The sequence below is a fragment of the Petaurus breviceps genome, unplaced genomic scaffold (genome assembly GCF_028583685.1).
Source record: "Petaurus breviceps papuanus isolate PSGF00001 unplaced genomic scaffold, PetGlider_PUasm1.0 229, whole genome shotgun sequence".
NCBI lineage: Eukaryota > Metazoa > Chordata > Mammalia > Diprotodontia > Petauridae > Petaurus > Petaurus breviceps.
The window spans coordinates 4487046-4506729 of record NW_027185903.1 but is presented as its reverse complement, the minus strand read 5'-3'; the positions used below and the strand labels follow the sequence as shown (position 1 = coordinate 4506729).

At 39.1% G+C, this 19684-nt stretch overlaps 1 protein-coding gene across 5 annotated transcripts in view; it reads left to right on the top strand.

The window, feature by feature from the left end:
- Window positions 1-19684, top strand: part of PRLR (prolactin receptor) — a 213176-nt gene that overhangs the window by 193479 nt on the left and 13 nt on the right. For all 5 annotated transcript variants that reach the window (XM_069096125.1, XM_069096123.1, XM_069096122.1 and 2 more), the window contains 5 exons: window positions 12642-12811; window positions 13489-13630; window positions 14791-14890; window positions 15371-15440; window positions 17696-19684. The exon at window positions 17696-19684 is cut by the window's right edge and continues 13 nt beyond it. In XM_069096125.1, coding sequence (XP_068952226.1) covers window positions 12642-12811; window positions 13489-13630; window positions 14791-14890; window positions 15371-15440; window positions 17696-18718 — 1505 coding nt within the window. In that variant the 3' untranslated portion in view covers window positions 18719-19684. The remainder of the gene's footprint in view (window positions 1-12641; window positions 12812-13488; window positions 13631-14790; window positions 14891-15370; window positions 15441-17695) is intronic.

The following is a 19684-nucleotide window of genomic DNA, read 5'->3' as shown; positions in this document are numbered from 1 at the left end:
GGGAAAAAGGTTTTCATATCATTAGCTAACAAACAAAAACTGATTTGAGTTCTCTTGGCTACTACAAATATCTCCAAACAATAAGATCAGAATATATACATGACATTTGTCATCTGAACACAATTATCCTATTTTTATTTAGTTATTATTTGCTTCATGTGCCCTCTTCAACACACACACACACACACACACACACACACACACGTAGCCAGAACAGTTTCCAAGAATACTTTACTTCTCAGTCTATTGTTCTCAGCGATCATGAATTAGTAGCTACCATTGCTCAACTTGAATTTGTGCAGGTAAGTAGGGTTTTAGTGAATTTAGGTGACTGGGAACTGGGAGAAGGAAATTATGATAAAAATTTTCAGGAATGAATCTCAGTTCTATGGGGTTATTGGAATAGATGAGGTCAAAATATTTAGCAAGAATTCTAGACCTAGTGAATGATTCAACTGAACCATAGAATGGAGAGATGCAAGAAGGGTCAGAGTTTTGCCAGCAAGTCCAGAAGTTAATAAGAAAAAGAACAAGAAACACTGAGAACCAACTCAAAGCTAATCCATAAGCCTCTGTCACTCAGACTGTGAAAATATCAAGTGTGACACAGATTTGTTTTGCCTCTGGAGGGAACCAGGGAAAGGAAACTACACACACATGGAGGAAATGATTGAGAATGTGGCAGGAATTATCAGCTAGTGGAGCAGAGTCTGCCAGTAATTGGGAAGGGAATTTGAGACAGGTCAGGGGAGACTGTCCTACCATGGGGACAGTCTTCATAAAGATGCTTTGGGTCCCAGGAAGGGACTGTGTAAGCAAAATTAGCAAGGTTCTGCTAGACTCTGGGACAGCAGGAAGTTATCTTGCTAAGAGTTGGGTTGAAAAAATACGGAATGTCTGTCATATCTGAGCATGTACAGAGCATGAAAGGTTGGTTTTTGGGGGTAGGTCTAATATAGTTGGAAACCATTCCTGTCCTTTGGCAGACAGGAGGCAGTAGAGGACAGATAGTTCTGGGGGTAATTGATATAAAGGCAGTCTGGGTACTGGGTTAGTTGCCATCATTATGATACCCTCTCATATGGAATGGGACATGGGTTTGTGTAGTTTCCCAATGGAAGAATATCTTTAACTGGGAATGAAGATGCCCCCAGGAAATTCCCCTAAGGGCCACTCACTATAATTAAAAGCTACAGTTAATGGCCAAGGTGCATTATTCTGTAGAATAGACATAGAGGAACCTGGAGCAGAAGGAAAGGCAAAGATATGTAGCTGTGTCTGAAATGTCAGAGAAAATCAAGGTTGCGATATCTTAGCAGTCAAGTGGCCTCCCTAATAATGTCAAGAGGAGACCAAATAGACACATAGTGATGATGGTCTTTTTTTTTTTTAAGCAACTGGAGTTAAGTAACTTGCTCAAGATTACACGGCCAGGTGTTTCTGGGTGTGGTGCTGAATATCTGAGCCCGGATTTGATCCCCAGGTCATCCCAACACTGGAGCCGGTGCTCTTATTCGCTGAGCTACCTGGCAGCCCCTAAGCAATTGGGGTTAAGTAACTTGCTCAAGGTTACACGGCCAGTTATTTCTGGGTGTGGTGCTGAGTGTCTGAACCCAGATTTGATCCCAGGTCATCCCAACTCTGGGGCCGGTGCTCTTACTCACTGTGCCACCTGGCTGCCCCGATGATGGTCTTTTAATGGGCTTCTATGGAAGACCATGTAAGAGAACTGAGCCACTGTCATATCACTATGAGATTGAGACTATGACATCAGATATTAATGGGAGAGCAGCCAGTGTACCAAAAAGCCCTGCCACAAGCCAACAGACCTACTATGACCCTGAGTGGCTCCTCTGCAACCTTGGTTTCAAGGAGGAGTAGATATCATGATGGAGCTGCCACAATCCTGAATTTATACAATGACCCTCACTGCTGTAAACCATTTCTTGCAAATGGAGTGTCTGGCCTCATGTCTAAAGCTCCTTTCTGTATACCACACAGTGTGGTGCTTTAAAAAATATTTATGTGGTTAAATTAAGTGGTTTTCTGATATACAGAGCATCAGATAGGGGGCCACATTTATGACAAAATTCTGGTTGTGTCACCAGAAAAAAAGTGAGCAATTCAGTTACTCCTTACAGCAGTGTGCCTCCATAGACTTTTCAATCAAGTAAAAAGGGTAAACCAAGAAAGTAAATAGTTCCTGCATTGTTGCCAATTATCTACAGTAGGATTGGCCCCAGTACTTGCCCGTGGTTGAATTTGCCCACATAGAGACAATGAACTCAAGGTCTGAATTATTCCTTTTCCAGGTCATATCAGGGTCTGCTTCACATTAATCAGTCAACAAACATTTATTAAGACGTGTAGCAGGGGTGGGGAACCTGTGGCCTTGAGGCCACACGTGGCCCTCTAGGTCCTCAAATGTGGCCCTTTTGAATCCAAACTTCACAGAATGAATCCCCTTAATAAAAGGATTTGTTTTATATAACTTGGACTCAGTCAAAAGACCTCACCCAAGGACCTAGAGGGTCACATATGGCCTTGAGACCACAGGTTCTCCACCCCTAGTGGAGGATGGGCATCTGATTTTGGAGGCAGGAAGAGCTAACTGGGTTCAAGACCTTCCTCTGACACCTGTTAGCTGTGTGACCTTGGGCAAGTAATTTAATATACCAACGTTCTAGATCAGTTGTGTCAAACTCAAGTAGAAAATGGGGCCACTAATCCGTGCACAAGGATCTGTGACAGCAGCATACTTGATTTTTAAAATGTGATGTTATCTATGTTTTATGTTTTTATTTATTTTATTTAAAATTTCCCAATTACATTTTAATTTTGGTTTGGGTCATATGATGCCTACCTGCATATGTTTGAAATATCAAATCTAGAAAACTCTCTAAGACTACAACTAATAGAAAATGTGCTGACTTACACTAGCAGAAGGAGCTTTCCTGTCTCAGAATTGCTTATACCGGTGAAATCACAGATGTAGGACCTATCATTATCCCGATGTGCCAGACACTGTGCTAGGTGCTGAAGAGAAAAAGACAAAAGTGAAATAGTCTCTGGCCTCAAGGAGCTTATATTTTACAGGGAAGAATGCAACATACACAAATATAGACATATACAAAATAAATACAAGGCTGTCTGGGTCAGGAGGGGATATTTTGAGAATCAGAAAAGGCCTGAAGCCAAAGGTGGCATTGGAGCTGAGTTTTAAAAGGAACGAGGGGTTCTAAGAGACAGAGGTAAGGGGGGAGTACATTCTAGACATGGGGAACAGACAGCACAAAGAGAAGAAAAAAGACAGCATGTCATATATGAGGAATAAAGAGAAGGCCTGTTTAACTGGACCATAGAGCATGGAAAGTGAAATAATGCATGGCAAGGTTGGAAACGAAAAACATCCCCATCTGGAAGGTATTCCAGCAATGCTACAAATACCTGACAGAGAGTAAGCACACACCCTTTACAGGTGGAATTCTGGGCACCACAGCAAGCCCTTGAGGGAGCATTGAAGCAAACTGGAGACACAAGGGTCTTGACATAAAGAATGTTTTCCCACAATGTCAGGGGGAGGCCAGGCCTGGCTAGACTATTCAAACTGAACAGCATGAAGTTCCTAAATGAATGTTCTTCATCTACCTTTACTATTACCCAGACTTTTAGTCTGGTAACATATAAAATCAGTTACTTTGAGAAGGAAGGAAATAAAGAAAGAAGGGAGAGGAGAGGAAGGAGGGAAGGAAGGAAGGAAGGAAGGAAGGAAGGAAGGAAGGAAGGAAGGAAAGGAGGGAGGGAGGAAGGAAGGAAAGGAGGGAGGGAGGGAGGAAGGAAGAAAAAGAGAGAGAGAGGAAGGGAGGAACAAGCAAATGAAGAGAGAGAAAGAAAAAAGAAAGAAAACTAGGTATATGGTGTGAGATGTTAGTCTATACCTAGTTACTGCCATATTGTTTTCCAGTTTTCCAAACAGTTTTTGTCAAATAATGAGTTTTTGCTCCAAAAGCTTAGATCTTTGAGTTTATCATATACCAGATTAACATGGTCTTTAATATAATGTAATTTGTACCTAATCTCTTCCACCATGCCACTGCTCCCTTTCTTAGCCAGTGCCAGATTGTTTTGCTAATTATCACTTTATAGTACAGTTTGAGATCTGGTACAGTTAAATCACCTTCTTTCACATTTTTTCATTGGTTCTACCAGATGAATTTTGTTATTATTTTTTCTAGCTCTATGAAATATTTTTGATAGTTTGATTGGTATGGTACAAAATAAATACATTTAGGTAGAATTGCCATTTTATTATATTGGCTGGTGTACCCACAAGCAATTAATATTTTTCCAATTGTTTAGATCTGACTTCATTTGTGTAAAACGTGTTTTATAGTTGTGTTCTTGTGCTCCTGGATTTGTCTTTGCAGATAGATTCCCAAATAGTTTATGCTGTCTATAGTTATTTTAAATGGAATTTCTCTTTTTATCTCTTGCTGCAAGATTTTGTTGGTAATATATAGAAATGCTTGCTAAAGTTGTTAATAATTTCAAGTAGTTTTTTAGTTAACTATCTAGGATTTTCTAAGTATAACATCATATTTTCTGCAAAGAGTGATAGCTTTGTTTCCTCATTGACTATTCTAATTCATTTAATTTCTTTTTCTTTTCTTATTACTATCACTAATATTTCTTTTTTTACTAATTTATATAAACTGAAAAACTAAAACTTAAATACACAATAATATAGAAAAAGAATCTATAAATTTAAGTACTAAATCCTAAATGCAAAAAAAGCATTTCCATGTGCACAGCAGGACATGAGAGGATTCAAAATATACAGCAATAAATTTCCATTTAAAAAAACCTATATATAGTAAATACTATACATTGTGTTCCAAGCTGTCCATCTGTTCTTTACTTCCTTGTAAGTTTTCTTTTGTTCTCTTCTATGAACTTTTTACTTTGTTCTTTTCCCACCACTTCTTCCCCCTCTCCCAAGAAGGCTACAATTAAGTGTGTGTATGTGTACACACACATGTATATATACACATACATATATGCACATATACATGTATATATGTGCACATACACACATACATGTATGTATGCCTATATACCCGATATGTACATATACACATACACATACATATATGCACACAAAAATCATGCATACATATACTTAGATATCTATAGTCATATACAATCTATGTAAGATTGTACTATACTTATTTGTCTTCTGTTTCTCTGAGAGTAGATAATGACTTCCTTCATAGGTTAAAGTCTTTCCATATTTTTCTAAGTCCACCAAACTCATCATTTCCTATACCACAATACTATTCCCTTAAAACTGTCTGGTTATTTTAAATACTCTAAAATAATATTGATTGATATGGATGGCATATAGTGTAGTTACTCTGTTTTTCACTTTTGATTAAATCTATTTTAGCTTTAACTTTGTCTGAGATTGTGATTACTACACCTGCTTTTTTTTCCTCTAATAAATTCAACTCTTAATCTTTATTTTATATTTGTGTATACCTCCTATTTCCCCTCCCTCCTGACTCCTCTACTTTACTTCAACCTGGTACTTTGTCCTCCTATTACTTGATCTACCCTGCCCACCAGAGATGCCTCCCTTATCCTCTCCCCGCTCCCTGTGGCCTTAGACTTCCATTTCTTTCTAAACTTAGAAGACTTTTATGCCCTTCTAAATATATATATATATATATATATATATATACATATATATATATATATATATATATAGTTCCCTCTTTAATCCATTCCCAGTGAGAGTAGGGTTCTAGAACAGCCAGTCTTCCTTATACATCTAATTCTTCTGTGTCGAGTCTTCCTGTCACATCTCATTTGTATAAGATAATTTACACTTTTTACCTTTTCCCAGATGGTTTATTTTTTACTATCACATCACACTCAGCTCTACCCCAATCTTTGTTTCAAACTACCCACTTACTAATTTTAGACATGCGATTTACATTTCCTTGTATAAAAAGTAAACAGTCTGTCCTTATTGGGTCCCTTGTATCTCCTTTGATGTTTACCTTATATTTCTCTTGAATCTTGTGTGTCAAATTATCTATTAACTTCAGATCTTTTTCCAACAAAAATCCTAAAAGTTTGGCAATTCATTTAATATCCATTTTTTTTTCATTCAGGATTATGCTTCACTTAGATTGGGTATGATATTTTCAGCTGCAACCCCCAGTTCTTTTGCCCTTCAATATAGATTGTTCCAAGATTTGTGGTCTTTTAGTGTAGCCACTACTAAGTCTTGTGTGAGTCTAATTATAGCTCTGCTGTATTTTAATTGTTTTTTTTTTCTTGTTGCTTGTAATATTTTCTCCTTGAACTGAGTATTTTGGAATCTATTATATTCCTGTAGGTTTTCCTTGTAGGACCTCTTTCAGGTAGTGATGGGTGAATTTTTCTATTTTCACTTTCCCCTTTTGTCCTAACACTTCAGGACTGGTTTTTTGTATTGTTGTTTCTTGTATTATTGTATCAAGATTCTGTTTTGGATTGTAGCTTTCAGGTAGTCCAATTATTCTTGTGTTTCCTCTTCTTGATCTGTTCTCCAGATCAGTTGTTTTTCTTATGCAATGTTTCACTTTCTCTTCTATTTTTTTCATTCTTTATATTTTGTCTTGTTATTTCTTAGTCTCTTATAACTTCACAGCTTCTCCTTTCTCAATTCTAATTTTCAAGGAGTCATTGTCTTCCTTAAGATTCTGAATCTTTTTCAGTTGGTTGCCTTTCTTTTCATAATCTTCGTGTTTCAGGTTTTGGTTTTGGGGGGGGGGATTATCTATATCTTCTTTAATTTTTCCTAAATCTTTCTCATTTCATTTTGAAAGTCTTTGTAAAGTTCTTCTATGAATTCTTTTTGGGCAGGTGGCTATTTGACATTACTCTTTGGAGTAATTTTGCTTCAATATTCTCCTCTGAAGATGAGCCCTGTTTTTCTCTATTCCCATAGTAACTTTCTATGGTTAGGTTCTTTCTCCTTAATCTGCTCATTTTTTTTTATTTGTAGAAACTTATTGTTGTAATTTCCTCTAGTCCTAGGGTATGGGAGACTATGCCTCTTGCCTCAGATCCTCCTTCAGTTCTCCCCTCAAAATTAAGAACTCTGCCCTCTTGTGAGCACCCATAGCCAGTGAGTCCCTGCTTCACTGCACTCACTGGATGTGTGCTGGTTCCTTCTCATTCAGGGCTGCATCTTGGCAGCACAGCTGGGCCTACTATCCCTTATGAGCAGAGGTTCCCTCAATCTTTCTCTGCTCAGATGCCCAACTCTCCACACTGTCAGGGAAGTGAAAATTCCTGCAGCTTGGGACCAAGGCTGCCTTCCAACCCAGTTAGCCCCAGGGCTTGTCACTTTCTGTTTCAGCAGAACTAGCCTGGAGGTGTTTACACTTTATAGGAACCAAATCTCACATTGTCTCTGGTTGTCACAGGAGGACCACTGTTCTGCCCCAACTCTTGTTTATTTTTACTGCTCTACATTCACCCTGCTATTTTGTCTTATTTGTGGAGGAAATTTGGAGAGCTTAGAATTTTTTAATCTGCTCCACCATCCTCCCAGAATCTTCTCTCTATATCTGACATTTTTAGAAGAATAGTAAATGATAGAGGTGATAATGGGCATCCTTGCTTCACCCCTGATTGTATTTGGAAGGTTTCTAGATCATCCCCATTACAGATAATGCTTGGTGAGAGTTTTAGATAAATATTACCTATGATTTTAAGGTAAGCTCCATTTATTCCTATGCTCTCTGGTGTTTTTAATAGAAATAGGTACCACTCAGCTCTTTTCTTAAAACATCCTTTTGTTACTACTCTTGACTTTTTTTTCCAGTCTACTTCTGACCTTTGCTTAAATTGCAGCACTCTGCCATATGAACGTGGTTCTCTTATGAATCTACTTGGCAGCTATAGCTGCCACTTAATTGAATACTTCTATGGGACTAATATCTCATTGATATGGATTCTCCCCTAATATTGCAGATTCATGCCTCCCAACTTGTGAGACTTTTTCCTGTGTCCTCTAAGTATTCCAAAGGGACTTCATCCTGCATGCTAAGGGTCTTCCTCTAATTCTCTTAGCATATTATGGATACCAGTTGACACACAAGTTGTCCATTGACTATTCTTTACCCCATGACTACTACCCATCTTTTCTAGTCATATATCTCTCTCCTTTACATTGTTTCTCCTGTGCAATTCTTGGTTACTAATGTATTGTAGAGTTGTTATACCTGCCATGTGCCCTTCCATTTCCCTTTGAGACAGCCTCAAATGAGGACAAAATTCTTCAGAGACTATATGGTATTCTATGATTCCATTTAGGGCATTTCAATGTGAGTTTCAAAACTTTAGTGTTCTCCCTTTTATCCAACATTGTTGGAGAGAGGACCATTTTGGTTCACCAATCAGTCTGGTTAATAGGAAAGAGCTACTAATGCCCCATGTGTACTGTCCATGAATGACTAACTTCCAAATATTTACCATGTTGTTTCATAACTTTGAACTGGCAATGGACAACTATATAGCCATCATTCAAAGGCCAGTCTGGTAAAGCTCATTACCACAAGAGGTTGATTACTACTAGAAATTGGTAGCAAAGATTAAGGATTCATTGACCACTAGACAATGAATGATTTGGCAATGACAACTCACAAAAGCATCCACTAATAACATAGAAGTTCTGTGTCATTTGAGGGAATTCTCCCACTGATGAAACCTTGAATCCTTGAAGTATTACCATAAGTACAAAATAATGAAATATACTTGACATTAAAATTGTACTGCACATAATTTCATTCTCCAATGATGATTCAGGAGGCACTTCAGAAACTGGCAGTACTCCATAGCCATCTGAACATCAGTTGCTATGTTAAGTGTCATTGTGCCCATTATAAGAGATATACTGGATAATAATGACAAATAAAAAGACACTTTTCCAAAATCATAATAGTAAATATTTCATAAAGGTCACTGAGACCCAGCACTGTCCTTAAAATGGATTGTTTACCACTAGTCAATTTGAATGAACTCATTTGGCACTGGAGGCAATGTCTTGGGGTCCTTTGTGGGGTATGGGAGGTGCCTGGATGTTAGCCAGAATGGCAAAAAGCTTCTAAATTGTAATACTATTCAAAATGCTGTCACTTGCCCTTCCATGTAATGATGTTACATGATGCAAAGACACATTTTGCCCTACCACCTGTCCCTTCGGTATCATTCAGAGTTCACATGCCATTTTATGTACCAGGCCACATCTCTTTTGCCCCTGTGTACAAGACAAGATCTCTCAGCAATGAAGAGGCATACCAGTTGGAATGAAGGCAAAAGAAGGTGGGCAAAAGGCAGAATGATTAAAAGCTCTTTTTTCTTAAATGAAGTGCAAAACTAAGAGTCAGTAAGACCTGACTATGGAGATAATGCCTGTAGTACCAACCTCACAGGATTATAATGAGAAACGAATGAGAAAATGTAACTGAAGTGATTTGCAAACTTTGTAGCACTATTACAACATACATCACTATTGCTGATGTCATCATTGCTAGCATGTGGTAAGTTAAGGAAGCAATGACTTCCTGGCAAGAGAATAAAGGCATTTTGATTATCATGAAGAATAGAACCCCTAGAGTCAGAACACTGAATGCCAGATGCAAGACTTCTTCCTATCATCTAACTCAGCATGTCTGAGCTAGAACAAGTTAAAATGGGAAAAAATCTATTTAGATGGAAGGATTAGTTCAATAAATAGTTCTAGTAAAAAAAGATTCCAATAGCAAAGAATTTTAATAGTGACAAGCTTAACCAAAGAAATTAATTCACCACTGTATATTACTCCGACTCTTATTGACCCAGGGAGGGGAGGCACATTGGTATAAGAACATGTTGATTCTATAAAAACCAGAGCAAGATTTCAAAAGTGATTAACATATAATTCAATAATCCACTTGTAAACTATGTTTCTGAAAGTATATGAAAGATTATTAAGAATTCAGTGGTGATGATTTTTTTAAGCTAGTTTATTTTCCATTCAACTTGACACTGTTCAAGAGACAAAAATATAACAGTTTAATATTTCTATATGTTAAATAACTGTTTAAAATTATTATTTGTTAGTAACCCTCAGACTATTAAAGAATTTATGAAAGTCATTGTTTGAACATCCAATTCAAATTTTCAGGGGAATGTGTCACTTTGGACAAGTCACATAACTTCTCAGTTCTCTAGACAACTCTATAAGACTATAAGTTGCATATAAGTTCCCAACCTGCATTGGCAAAAGGAGTTTCCTTACCTGGAATTTCCCCATGCTGATGAAATCAAAGGTCCAATCCCTATCCCCTAGCACTTCTGGTGCATAGGAAATATGCCACAACCTCCTTGAACCATCCACTCCCCCACCATGCATCTCTCCATTGCTTTCTGGATCAGCAACAACTTTCATTTTCCAGAGACTGTAGTATTCTAAGAGCCATAATCATACAGCATTCTCAGAGCATTTCTTTTATAAATAATTGGTTTTCACACTAGGGAGCAGCTTATAATTTTCTCAAAAATCACTTCATAATTTCACAAATACAATCTAGTCAGCTCTCTTTTTGCTCATAATTACTTGGCCCAACTTCTTTTGGGTCTGTAATGTCCCAAATAGAAGTACTGATGTACTAACTCAATAGAGTAGCCATCCAACTGAATGTCAAAATCTGGACAATAAATATTTTTCATACACTTAGTTCTTGCTGTGTGGATTGTCACGTCATTTCTTTTCTGAGAAATCACGGATCTCAGTGAGATCTTAAAATGTTCAGGAACTTCAGCATAATGTCATTCACAAATGGGAGCCTCTAGAGAACCTTTTCACCTATAGAGAATCCCTCTTCCATTTGGATTGTATATGGGATATCCTCCAGGAAAATAGTGAATACTTCTGATGAACCATACATACTCCATGTTATGCTTTCAAGATAAGAAGAGGGCAATAGTTATCACTATAGTAGCCTCTGTCAAAGAATCTTATCTGATCCTAGGCTGCATTTTGCTCTACCCATGCGCTACCCAATTACCTTTTGGGGGTAGCAATATCATTTGTAATTTTTTCCTTCTTCTTTTGGCATTTCCTCTTCTCTTTGCTTATTAATGATCCCTTGATGCTTTAAAAATGACAACACCTCCAGATTTCTTTGGTGTGTGTTTGGTCTGCTACAGCAATTCTTTTCAACTTTATTTTCCTTAAGGGCCATCTCAACTTTGATTCCCCATGTGTTGTGAAAGAAAGAGTTAGAATTCAAATCTGGTGTTTTTCTATCACTGCTTTTATCATAACTGATGATAAAAAAAATTGTTACAGAATGCTGAAAAAGCCATTCCATTTTCTTTCTACTTGTTGACATCTTTCTTGTCAGTGACATTGGAGAAGAGTCTCAGGATGATGTGGTTTACTGGGCTTCACATCAGCCTTTCTCTAAAATAGTCCACTAGTTTAATATAGATGTAGATAGATTCATATACATACACACATATATATGCATGTATGTATATGTGTATATATGTGTGTGTGTGTATCCATATTGACTGAACATAATATAATTTTCTTTGTTTCATGGTTTGCTGAAGAATTTGCTGCCTAGCAATCTGCCAGTCACGGGTGATATGCTTCTCTGCATTTAGCTAAATTGGACTGGGCATAACTAATTCAGTCAGACACTGAGACCTTTCTTGAAGACTTTCCTGCATGAAAGAACCTGCTAGAACTTATATCCCAGTCTTTGAGAACTCAGGATGACTCCCATACCACAGTGAGACATGTTTACTATGCACATGTCAAAAATTCTAACTGAGTTGGGCATTTTGGCATTGGCCCTGTTGTGTGCCAAGTTAAACAAATATACACAAAGTGCATGCAGATTTTGGGCTGGGAAATGGCTGAGATATGCAGCCTTGGGAAATTCCATAATCGGTCACCGCAGCATGAGAAGGGTCCAAGCGGTGATGAAGTATTAGGATTATCCAAACACGTAAGTTAAGTCTGAGGTTCTTTTCATCCACATTTTCTTTTCATTGTCATCATGAGTCAGTCAGTAAATATTTGTTAAACACTTCCTATGCCAAAGATTATGCTCATTTCTGTGAATGCAAAGAAAGGCAAAATATACCCCCTGCTTTAAAGGAGCTCATAATTGATAACAGTGAAAGAAGAAGCTGAAAAGGGTGTGGTAGAGGAAGAAGATCGAGTCCTACAGCTGATTGAGAAATGATGAGATGGCTGCCCTGAGCCCCTTCCTTGAATGGAGAATCTGGGAAGAGCTCTCCATCATCTAATCTCTACCTTCTCCAAGCAGAAGGACTGATGGGTCCCAAGGGCAGAGGGTACTAATGAGGTAGGAATTTCAGAGTCAATAGATAAATGTTGTGTGTTGATCAGTCTACTAAGAATTAGTAATGAGTGTCAGACAGAGTCCCTGGCCTCCGTGGGCTTATAATCCTATGCACAGGAGAGCTTCTGAGCACAAAGAACATAGCTAACAATGAGAGGGGAAATAGACAAAATATCAAATGTTCTATACCAGCAAGTACTAAAGGAGTTCCTTTAATGTCCACAGTTGAACCGGATCCTCCTTTGAACCTAACTTTAGAAGTTAAACAACCAGAAGATGGAAAGCCATATCTGTGGCTGAAATGGTCTCCACCTGTGCTGGTTGATGTGAGGTCTGGTTGGCTAACACTTCAATATGAATTACGACTAAAACCTGAGAAAGCAGCAGAGTGGGAGGTGAGTCATCTTTCCCCAAAGCCTTCCTGTCTCATCATTTAAGCAGCTACCCTTAACTCTATCTAGGTTTAATAACTTAGTCCAACATTGAGATTGAATGACAATATGGATCTTAACATTCCTATCAGCATGAGTAAATACCACTCAAAATTCTGGGCTCTGCTCCGATGGTCATTTCTTAATCTGCCCAGCCTTCCTCATTAGTTTCTGAACCCTACCTCCCCCCCACGATAGCACCCAGGATGACATAGGCCAGTTCCATATTTGTGTCTTCAGAATCCCAGTTGTATTTATCCACTAGCAATGCCAATTTCAGGATCTGATTTCAAAATGGGGGGACGGGGAAGGATGGGTGACAGAAAAGAGTAAGTCTAGGACAGGGGTGGGGAACTGGTGGCCTTCTAGGTCCTCAGGTAGAGCTAAATTTTACAGAATGAATCCTTTAAAAGAGTATTTGTTCTGTGAAGTTTGGATTCAGTCAGAGAGCCACATTTGAGGACCTAGAGGGCCACACGTGACCTCAAGGTCACAGGTTCCTCACCCCTGGTCTAGGACTTATAACATCAGACCTTTTCTGAGACCAGTTACTAGGACTGACTCCTCACATAGTCAAGAACACCTCAGACTCTTGCTGGCAAAGAGCTGGAGTGACTCCTCTTTACCATGTTCCTCCCTAGACCCATTTTGCTGGTCAACAGACACAGTTTAAAATCTTCAGCTTGTACCTGGGACAGAAATACCTTGTAGAGGTTCGCTGTAAACCAGACCATGGCTCTTGGAGTCAGTGGAGCCCTGAAAGTTCCATTCTGATACCTAGTGGTAAGTGACCTTGGAGCTTTTTGTCAATCATCCCAATTCAAATAAAGGTAGAAATTTGGAGTTACCAGCACCAAGGGAGGAAATAAGAGTGGAGAAGGGGGCAAAAATTCTCTGTACCCAATACAGGGACTGTCTGCATGGCATCATACCTGAGTCCTGTTTTCTCTGGCAAAGCTACCCACATACTATGTTTAGATGTGGAAGCAGACATTTATGTCCCAATTAAGGCCTGCTATTCCATCATCCCTGAAGAGCCTGGCCAAGAACATTTCTCAGGTTGTAAATCCTAATAGAAGGTACCATAAGGCATGGAGCAGCTGCCCAATTAACTAGGCCACCAATTTCCAGGGCTGGGCAAGATAATAATCTACATTCCTATGAATGTCATCTTTGTGGTTAAGTCCGTCGTGTCCAACCCCATTTGTGGTTTTCTGGACAAAGATACTGGAGTGTTTTGTCATTTCTTTCTCCAGCTCATTTTACAGATGAGGAAACTGAGGCAAACAAGGCTAAATTACTTGCCCAGAGTCATACAGCTAGTAAGTGTCTGAGACCAGATTTGAACTTGGGAAAATGAGTTATCCTGCTTCAAAGCCCAATGCTCTATCCACTATGCCACCTACCTGCCATCTTCATGGACCCCCAAAAAGCAGTGTGGAAATGGAAACGAGGATAAAGATGCTGTAACCAACCTTGTATAGTAAAAAGAACATTAAATCACAGAGGCAAGAGAACCTGAGCTCTCACAGCATCTCTACCATTAAACTTGATGTCCTTGGACAAAGTCATTTGATCTCTCTGAGACTTAATTTCTTCTTCTTCTGGAAAATAAGATTAAACTAGATGACCTCACAGGTCCCTCACAATGCCAATATCCAATGACCTTAGAAACCTGTTGGAATCAAAATCCTATGAAAATCAAAAGTTGTGACAGTTTATTTACAGCATTTTGATATTTCCCATCCTTATCTTTAAGGAAAAAATGTAATAGAATTTCTAGACATTGTCTCATCCAATCTGCCCCATTTTTCTAAGTCTCCCATTCAGAGGGATAGGTAAAAAGGAGAGGAATAAACGTCTCCCCAGTGTTAGAGGGAGGGTTTCTCATTGGTTTGGAAAATGATTTGTTTGGCTTAAGCTTTTCTCCTTTTTGTTTCTAGACATCAGAATGAAAGACACCACCGTGTGGATCTTTGTAGCTGTTCTCTTCTCTGTCGTTTGTCTGATTATAGTCTGGACAATGGCTCTGAAGGGTTACAGGTATGTCACTGTCTCTTAAAATCCTGCCAGAGCTTGATTACTTGAGATAATGGGAATAGAAAGGGCAGAGATAACTCACAGATAATCTGAACTCACCTTCTTTTAGACATGAGCTCTATTCTCTTCCCCCAACCCCCCCCCTTTTTTTAATCAAAACTACTAAATAGCAAAATGAACTTATTTGAATCTGGCCCTTTCTCTCTCTCAAAAGGATACTGTGTGGGAATGGGATAAAGCTGGAGAAACAAGACTGAGGAACTCTCAGACTCCCTCATCAGGCCCCTGAGCAATTCAGTGCCTGTTAATTCTATAATAACCTGTCCTGCCACAGTCTGCTCTCACACTGTCTGCGGACCCTACATTTTTGCTTACAGGCCTTTGTCTGTATATAAAGTGGAAACATTTGGGAATGATTTGAATCCTGTGGGGAGGGAAGGACGATGTTTTTCTAACCTCACAAATTTTCTGCTGTTTTCATAGCATGATCACCTGTCTCCTGCCACCTGTCCCAGGCCCCAAAATAAAAGGATTTGATACCCATCTACTGGAAGTGAGTGCCAATGAATGAGAACATAAGTAACTCAGTAACATGTAAAGTGTATAATTGTAGGAAGCTTTTCCTCTGCCAAAAGAAAACAAAAAGCAAAAAAACTTCTGTGAATGTAGACTTTATCTTATAATTGCCCTTCTAGCAACAGAGTTTTTCACAAACCTAAAACCTGAGGTAGCAGTAATCAATGAGAATGTACTAAACGCTTGTGAAATGTCAGGCCCTGGTGTACAAATATAAGAATGAAGCAATCGCTGCTGACCAAGAGCTGACATCCTAACATGGCTAATATAGAAATAAGTCTTGTTTGATGGCGCACGTACAATCTATAGCAAATTTCTTGCCTTCTCAAGAAGAGGGGAGGTAGAAAATTTGGAGCTCAAATTTTTAAAAACCAGATATTAAAATTTGTTTTCACATCTAATTTGAAAAAATACAATATTTTTAGAAAGAACTGACATTCTAATAAGGGAGACAACAAATACTTACAGCATATGAAAATATGTACAGCTTAAATCTAAAGTGAATCCAGACAAATATATTCAGAGTAGTCAGATAAAGTACTAGGTAGTTTGAGGGGAAAGATGCAGGCAGGTGGGGGAATCAAAAAAGTCTTCACGTAGAAAATGGAGGCTGAGCTGCTTCTTAAAAGAAAAGAGGCCAGTAAATGAAGATTCAATAATCAAATGTCTGCCCTACCTTAGGAGGCTAAATTGAGTGCTTACAGGCTCCTTAGTGCCCCTGACAACCTTGCTGCCCAGCAGGAATGTGTATATGAGAAGGGGCAAGGCTGAGTCAACATTACAAAAATAACAAGATAGCAGGGGAGAGAGTAAAGGGCAACCAAGATTAGAGTAAGGGAGAAAAATGGGTTGACCCCAGAAGAATATTCCAAAAATTTCATTTTATATACAGGATTCCTTCAGTCTGCCACTGACTGGAGATCGTGGGCATTTGGAAAGTGTGATAAATTCTGGGGGGGACTAGGTGGTGTAGTAAATAGAGAACTGGCCCTGTAGTCAGGAGGACCTGAGTTCAAATCTGGCCTCAGACACTTAACACAAAAAACTAGCCGTGTGACCTTGGGCAAGTCACTTTACCCCACCTGCCTGCCTCCTTCCCCCTCCAAAAAAAAGCAAAAAAAAAGTGTGATAAATTCAAAGGCAGGACAAAAACACTTCTTATCCAGAAGGTCCCCATTGAGGTGTGACCACAGCCACCACCTCAGTTTCTGTTGTACAAAGGTGTACAGATAGGACTCCTGCAAGCAGATTTACAGATACCAGTTGCTTAGTTTTAATACAAATGTGTGACTTGCATCAGATTCATGGTGAATGACAGAACTTGGGGTAAAATCGCATCACTTAGGAAGGAAGTATAGTGAACGAAAACACCACTTTGCAGAGGTTTCAGCTGTTCTTCAGATCAAAAAAAAACTAAGCTTTTAATTTATCCTCCAACAGAACAATTTTAAAAATCTTACATTCATATACTGTTTTTGACAAACTTTTATAGAGCTTCCTTCACAAAATCATTTTCAGGTACATTACTTTCTCATCAAAATTTTATGAGGGGAACAGAGTAGGTTTGAGGGTTTGGGGGCTTGTGTGTGTGTGTGTGTGTGTGTGTGTGTGTGTGTGTGTGTGTGTGTGTGCTCTAGGTCTGTGATTTTACTGTGTGGAATATTGGGTATGGAAACTCCCTAGAGCAATGCAGAGCAGCATTTCAAGTGTAATTTGTAATATTAGAGAATTTTCTTATGGCGCTGCAAGGTTTAGTCCCTTAACCAGAATGACACAACTAGTATGTATCAGAAACAAGACTCAAACCCACATCTTCATAACATCAAGGCTCACCATTAATCCACACTGCTTCTCAAAGCAGACATTATTAGAACCATTTTGTAGCTGAGGAATCTGAGGCATATAAAAGTTGTCTGCGGTCACATTATTCAAATGTGGACCCAGGTCTCCCAACCTCTAGTCTAGTACCCTTTGCACTATACCACCGTAGTATCTCTGGCACACCCCTTTACGTGGACTTGGAATAAACCAGACCACAGTGCCACTCACCCTGCCCTACCAACCCTGCCTGTTTAAAAGAAAAACAACTAGATTACCTTGTATCACTGGCCTCCCAGCCCAGTGACTCCCAGAGCATGTAAGAAAGGAAAAACAAAATACAAGTCGTTAAGATCAATACAAAAAGAACAATTCTAACAACGATTGTTGTTGTTGTCGTTCTTATTTTAATAGAAAGGGAAGTCTGAAGAACTTTTGAGTGCCTTGGGGTGCCAGGGCTTCCCTCCCACTTCAGATTGTGAGGATCTTCTGGTAGAGTTTCTGGAAGTGGATGACAGTGAGGATCAGCAGCTGATGCCCATCCACGAAAAAGATCATCCTAGCCAAAGCATGAAGCCCATACACCTTGACCCAGACAGTGACTCTGGCAGGGGGAGCTGTGACAGTCCTTCTCTCTTGTCTGAGAAGTGTGAAGAGCCCCGGGTCCCTCCGCCAACCTTCACCATTCCAGAGGTCAATGAGAAGCCAGATGATCCTGGAACAAAAATCACCCAGAATTGGGACCCCCAGAGCATAAACTTAGAAGGCAAAATGCCCTACTTCAATGCCATTGGGTCCAAATCTTCAACATGGCCTATACCACAGCAGTCCAGTAACCACACTCTAAGATCCTCTTACCACAACATTGCCGATATGTGTAAGGTGGCCCTGGGCACTGTGAATGTTCCAGCTGTTTCACTGAAGAAAGAAGAGAATCATGCTTCAAATTACTCAACAACCATTTTCGCTGTGGTGGAAAAAACAAAAGAGAAGCAGAATGAGCTGGAACATTTCCATTCCAAGACTGGCCAAGATAAAACGTGTCTGCTACCCAATGAGAAAATGCCTTTTATGTCTCCCAGGCCCATGGATTATGTGGAGATTCACAAAGTCAACAAAGATGGAGCATTATCATTGCTACCAAAACAGAAAGAAAACAATGCCAATGTAGACCAGGCCAACACTCCTGACACCAGTAAGGAGTATGCCAAGGTATCAAGGGTTATGGATAATAACATCCTGGTGCTGATGCAAGACTCAAGAGCTCAGGCCACAGTGACATTGGAAGAATCTGCTAAGGAAACTCCTCAGCCCCTACAACACAACCAAGCTGAGAAAAACCTGGCCTACTGCACCTCTCCACCAGGTGACTGCAGACTCCAGACTGGTGGGTTGGATTACCTGGATCCGACTTGTTTTATGCACTCCTTTAATTAATTGATTGATTCATTAAAATGTGATTTTTCTTCAGGTAACACTACAGAATAAGTTAAATGCAATCAAACACAGAATGTCCAAGAATGTGGTTTAGAAATGGCACTAACTAAAACTCTTCTGCAGCTCACATCTTCTTATGCTTAACACTCAGCCAGTCATCTACTTTCAAACAATTGACGCCAGAACAAATTATTTTGTTTTCTAATTGTAATTTGTAGTTTTAATTTCTGCTGTTAGGTATACAATAACGTGTACAATAAAATAAAAGCACATCACTTAGTTTTCTTGGTGGGGGGATGCCAATAGATACATTATTTTGATAGGAGACTCATGGCTCAGTACATAACCAAAGTAAATTAATCAGAAAAAAATGTTTAATGCCATAAGAAAGGAGCATAGGCAGACGCAGAGCATGGGCCATGGGTTCCCAAGTGTACTGAAACACCTAGTCCATAATCCATGCACTCCTATGAGAGGGAGAAAGGAGAGGGAAGATTATGTGCCATGAAAACCCAAGCTGCAAACCAGTTCCTTAAGTTTTACATTCCTCTCTCAGTTTGTTAGGATTGCCTAAATTGAATGCACTAAAAGAAAAAAAAGTCCAGAAAATAAGACCTATTTGTTGATTTACTATGGTACATCCCATCCTTACACATGGATTGCTGATGTACTAGGTAAAAAACAATGCCTTGACATGTTGTTGTTGTTTTAAGATAGTTTGAACACTATCTTAAAGATTTTCCTAAATTTCATAGTATCCCAGAGCCTATAAAAATATTTAACTGAAAAAATTAAAGCTTCTTTTATGGGAGCTATTCCTCTTAATAGGGCAAATCCCTCTCAGTGTTTTCCTATTACATTTCAGCACAATGAATATATCTTGTGCATCCATGATACTTGTTAGTAAGAAAGAAGGAGAGAAGGAAGGAAGGAAGGAAGGAAGGAAGGAAGGAAGGAAGGAAGGAA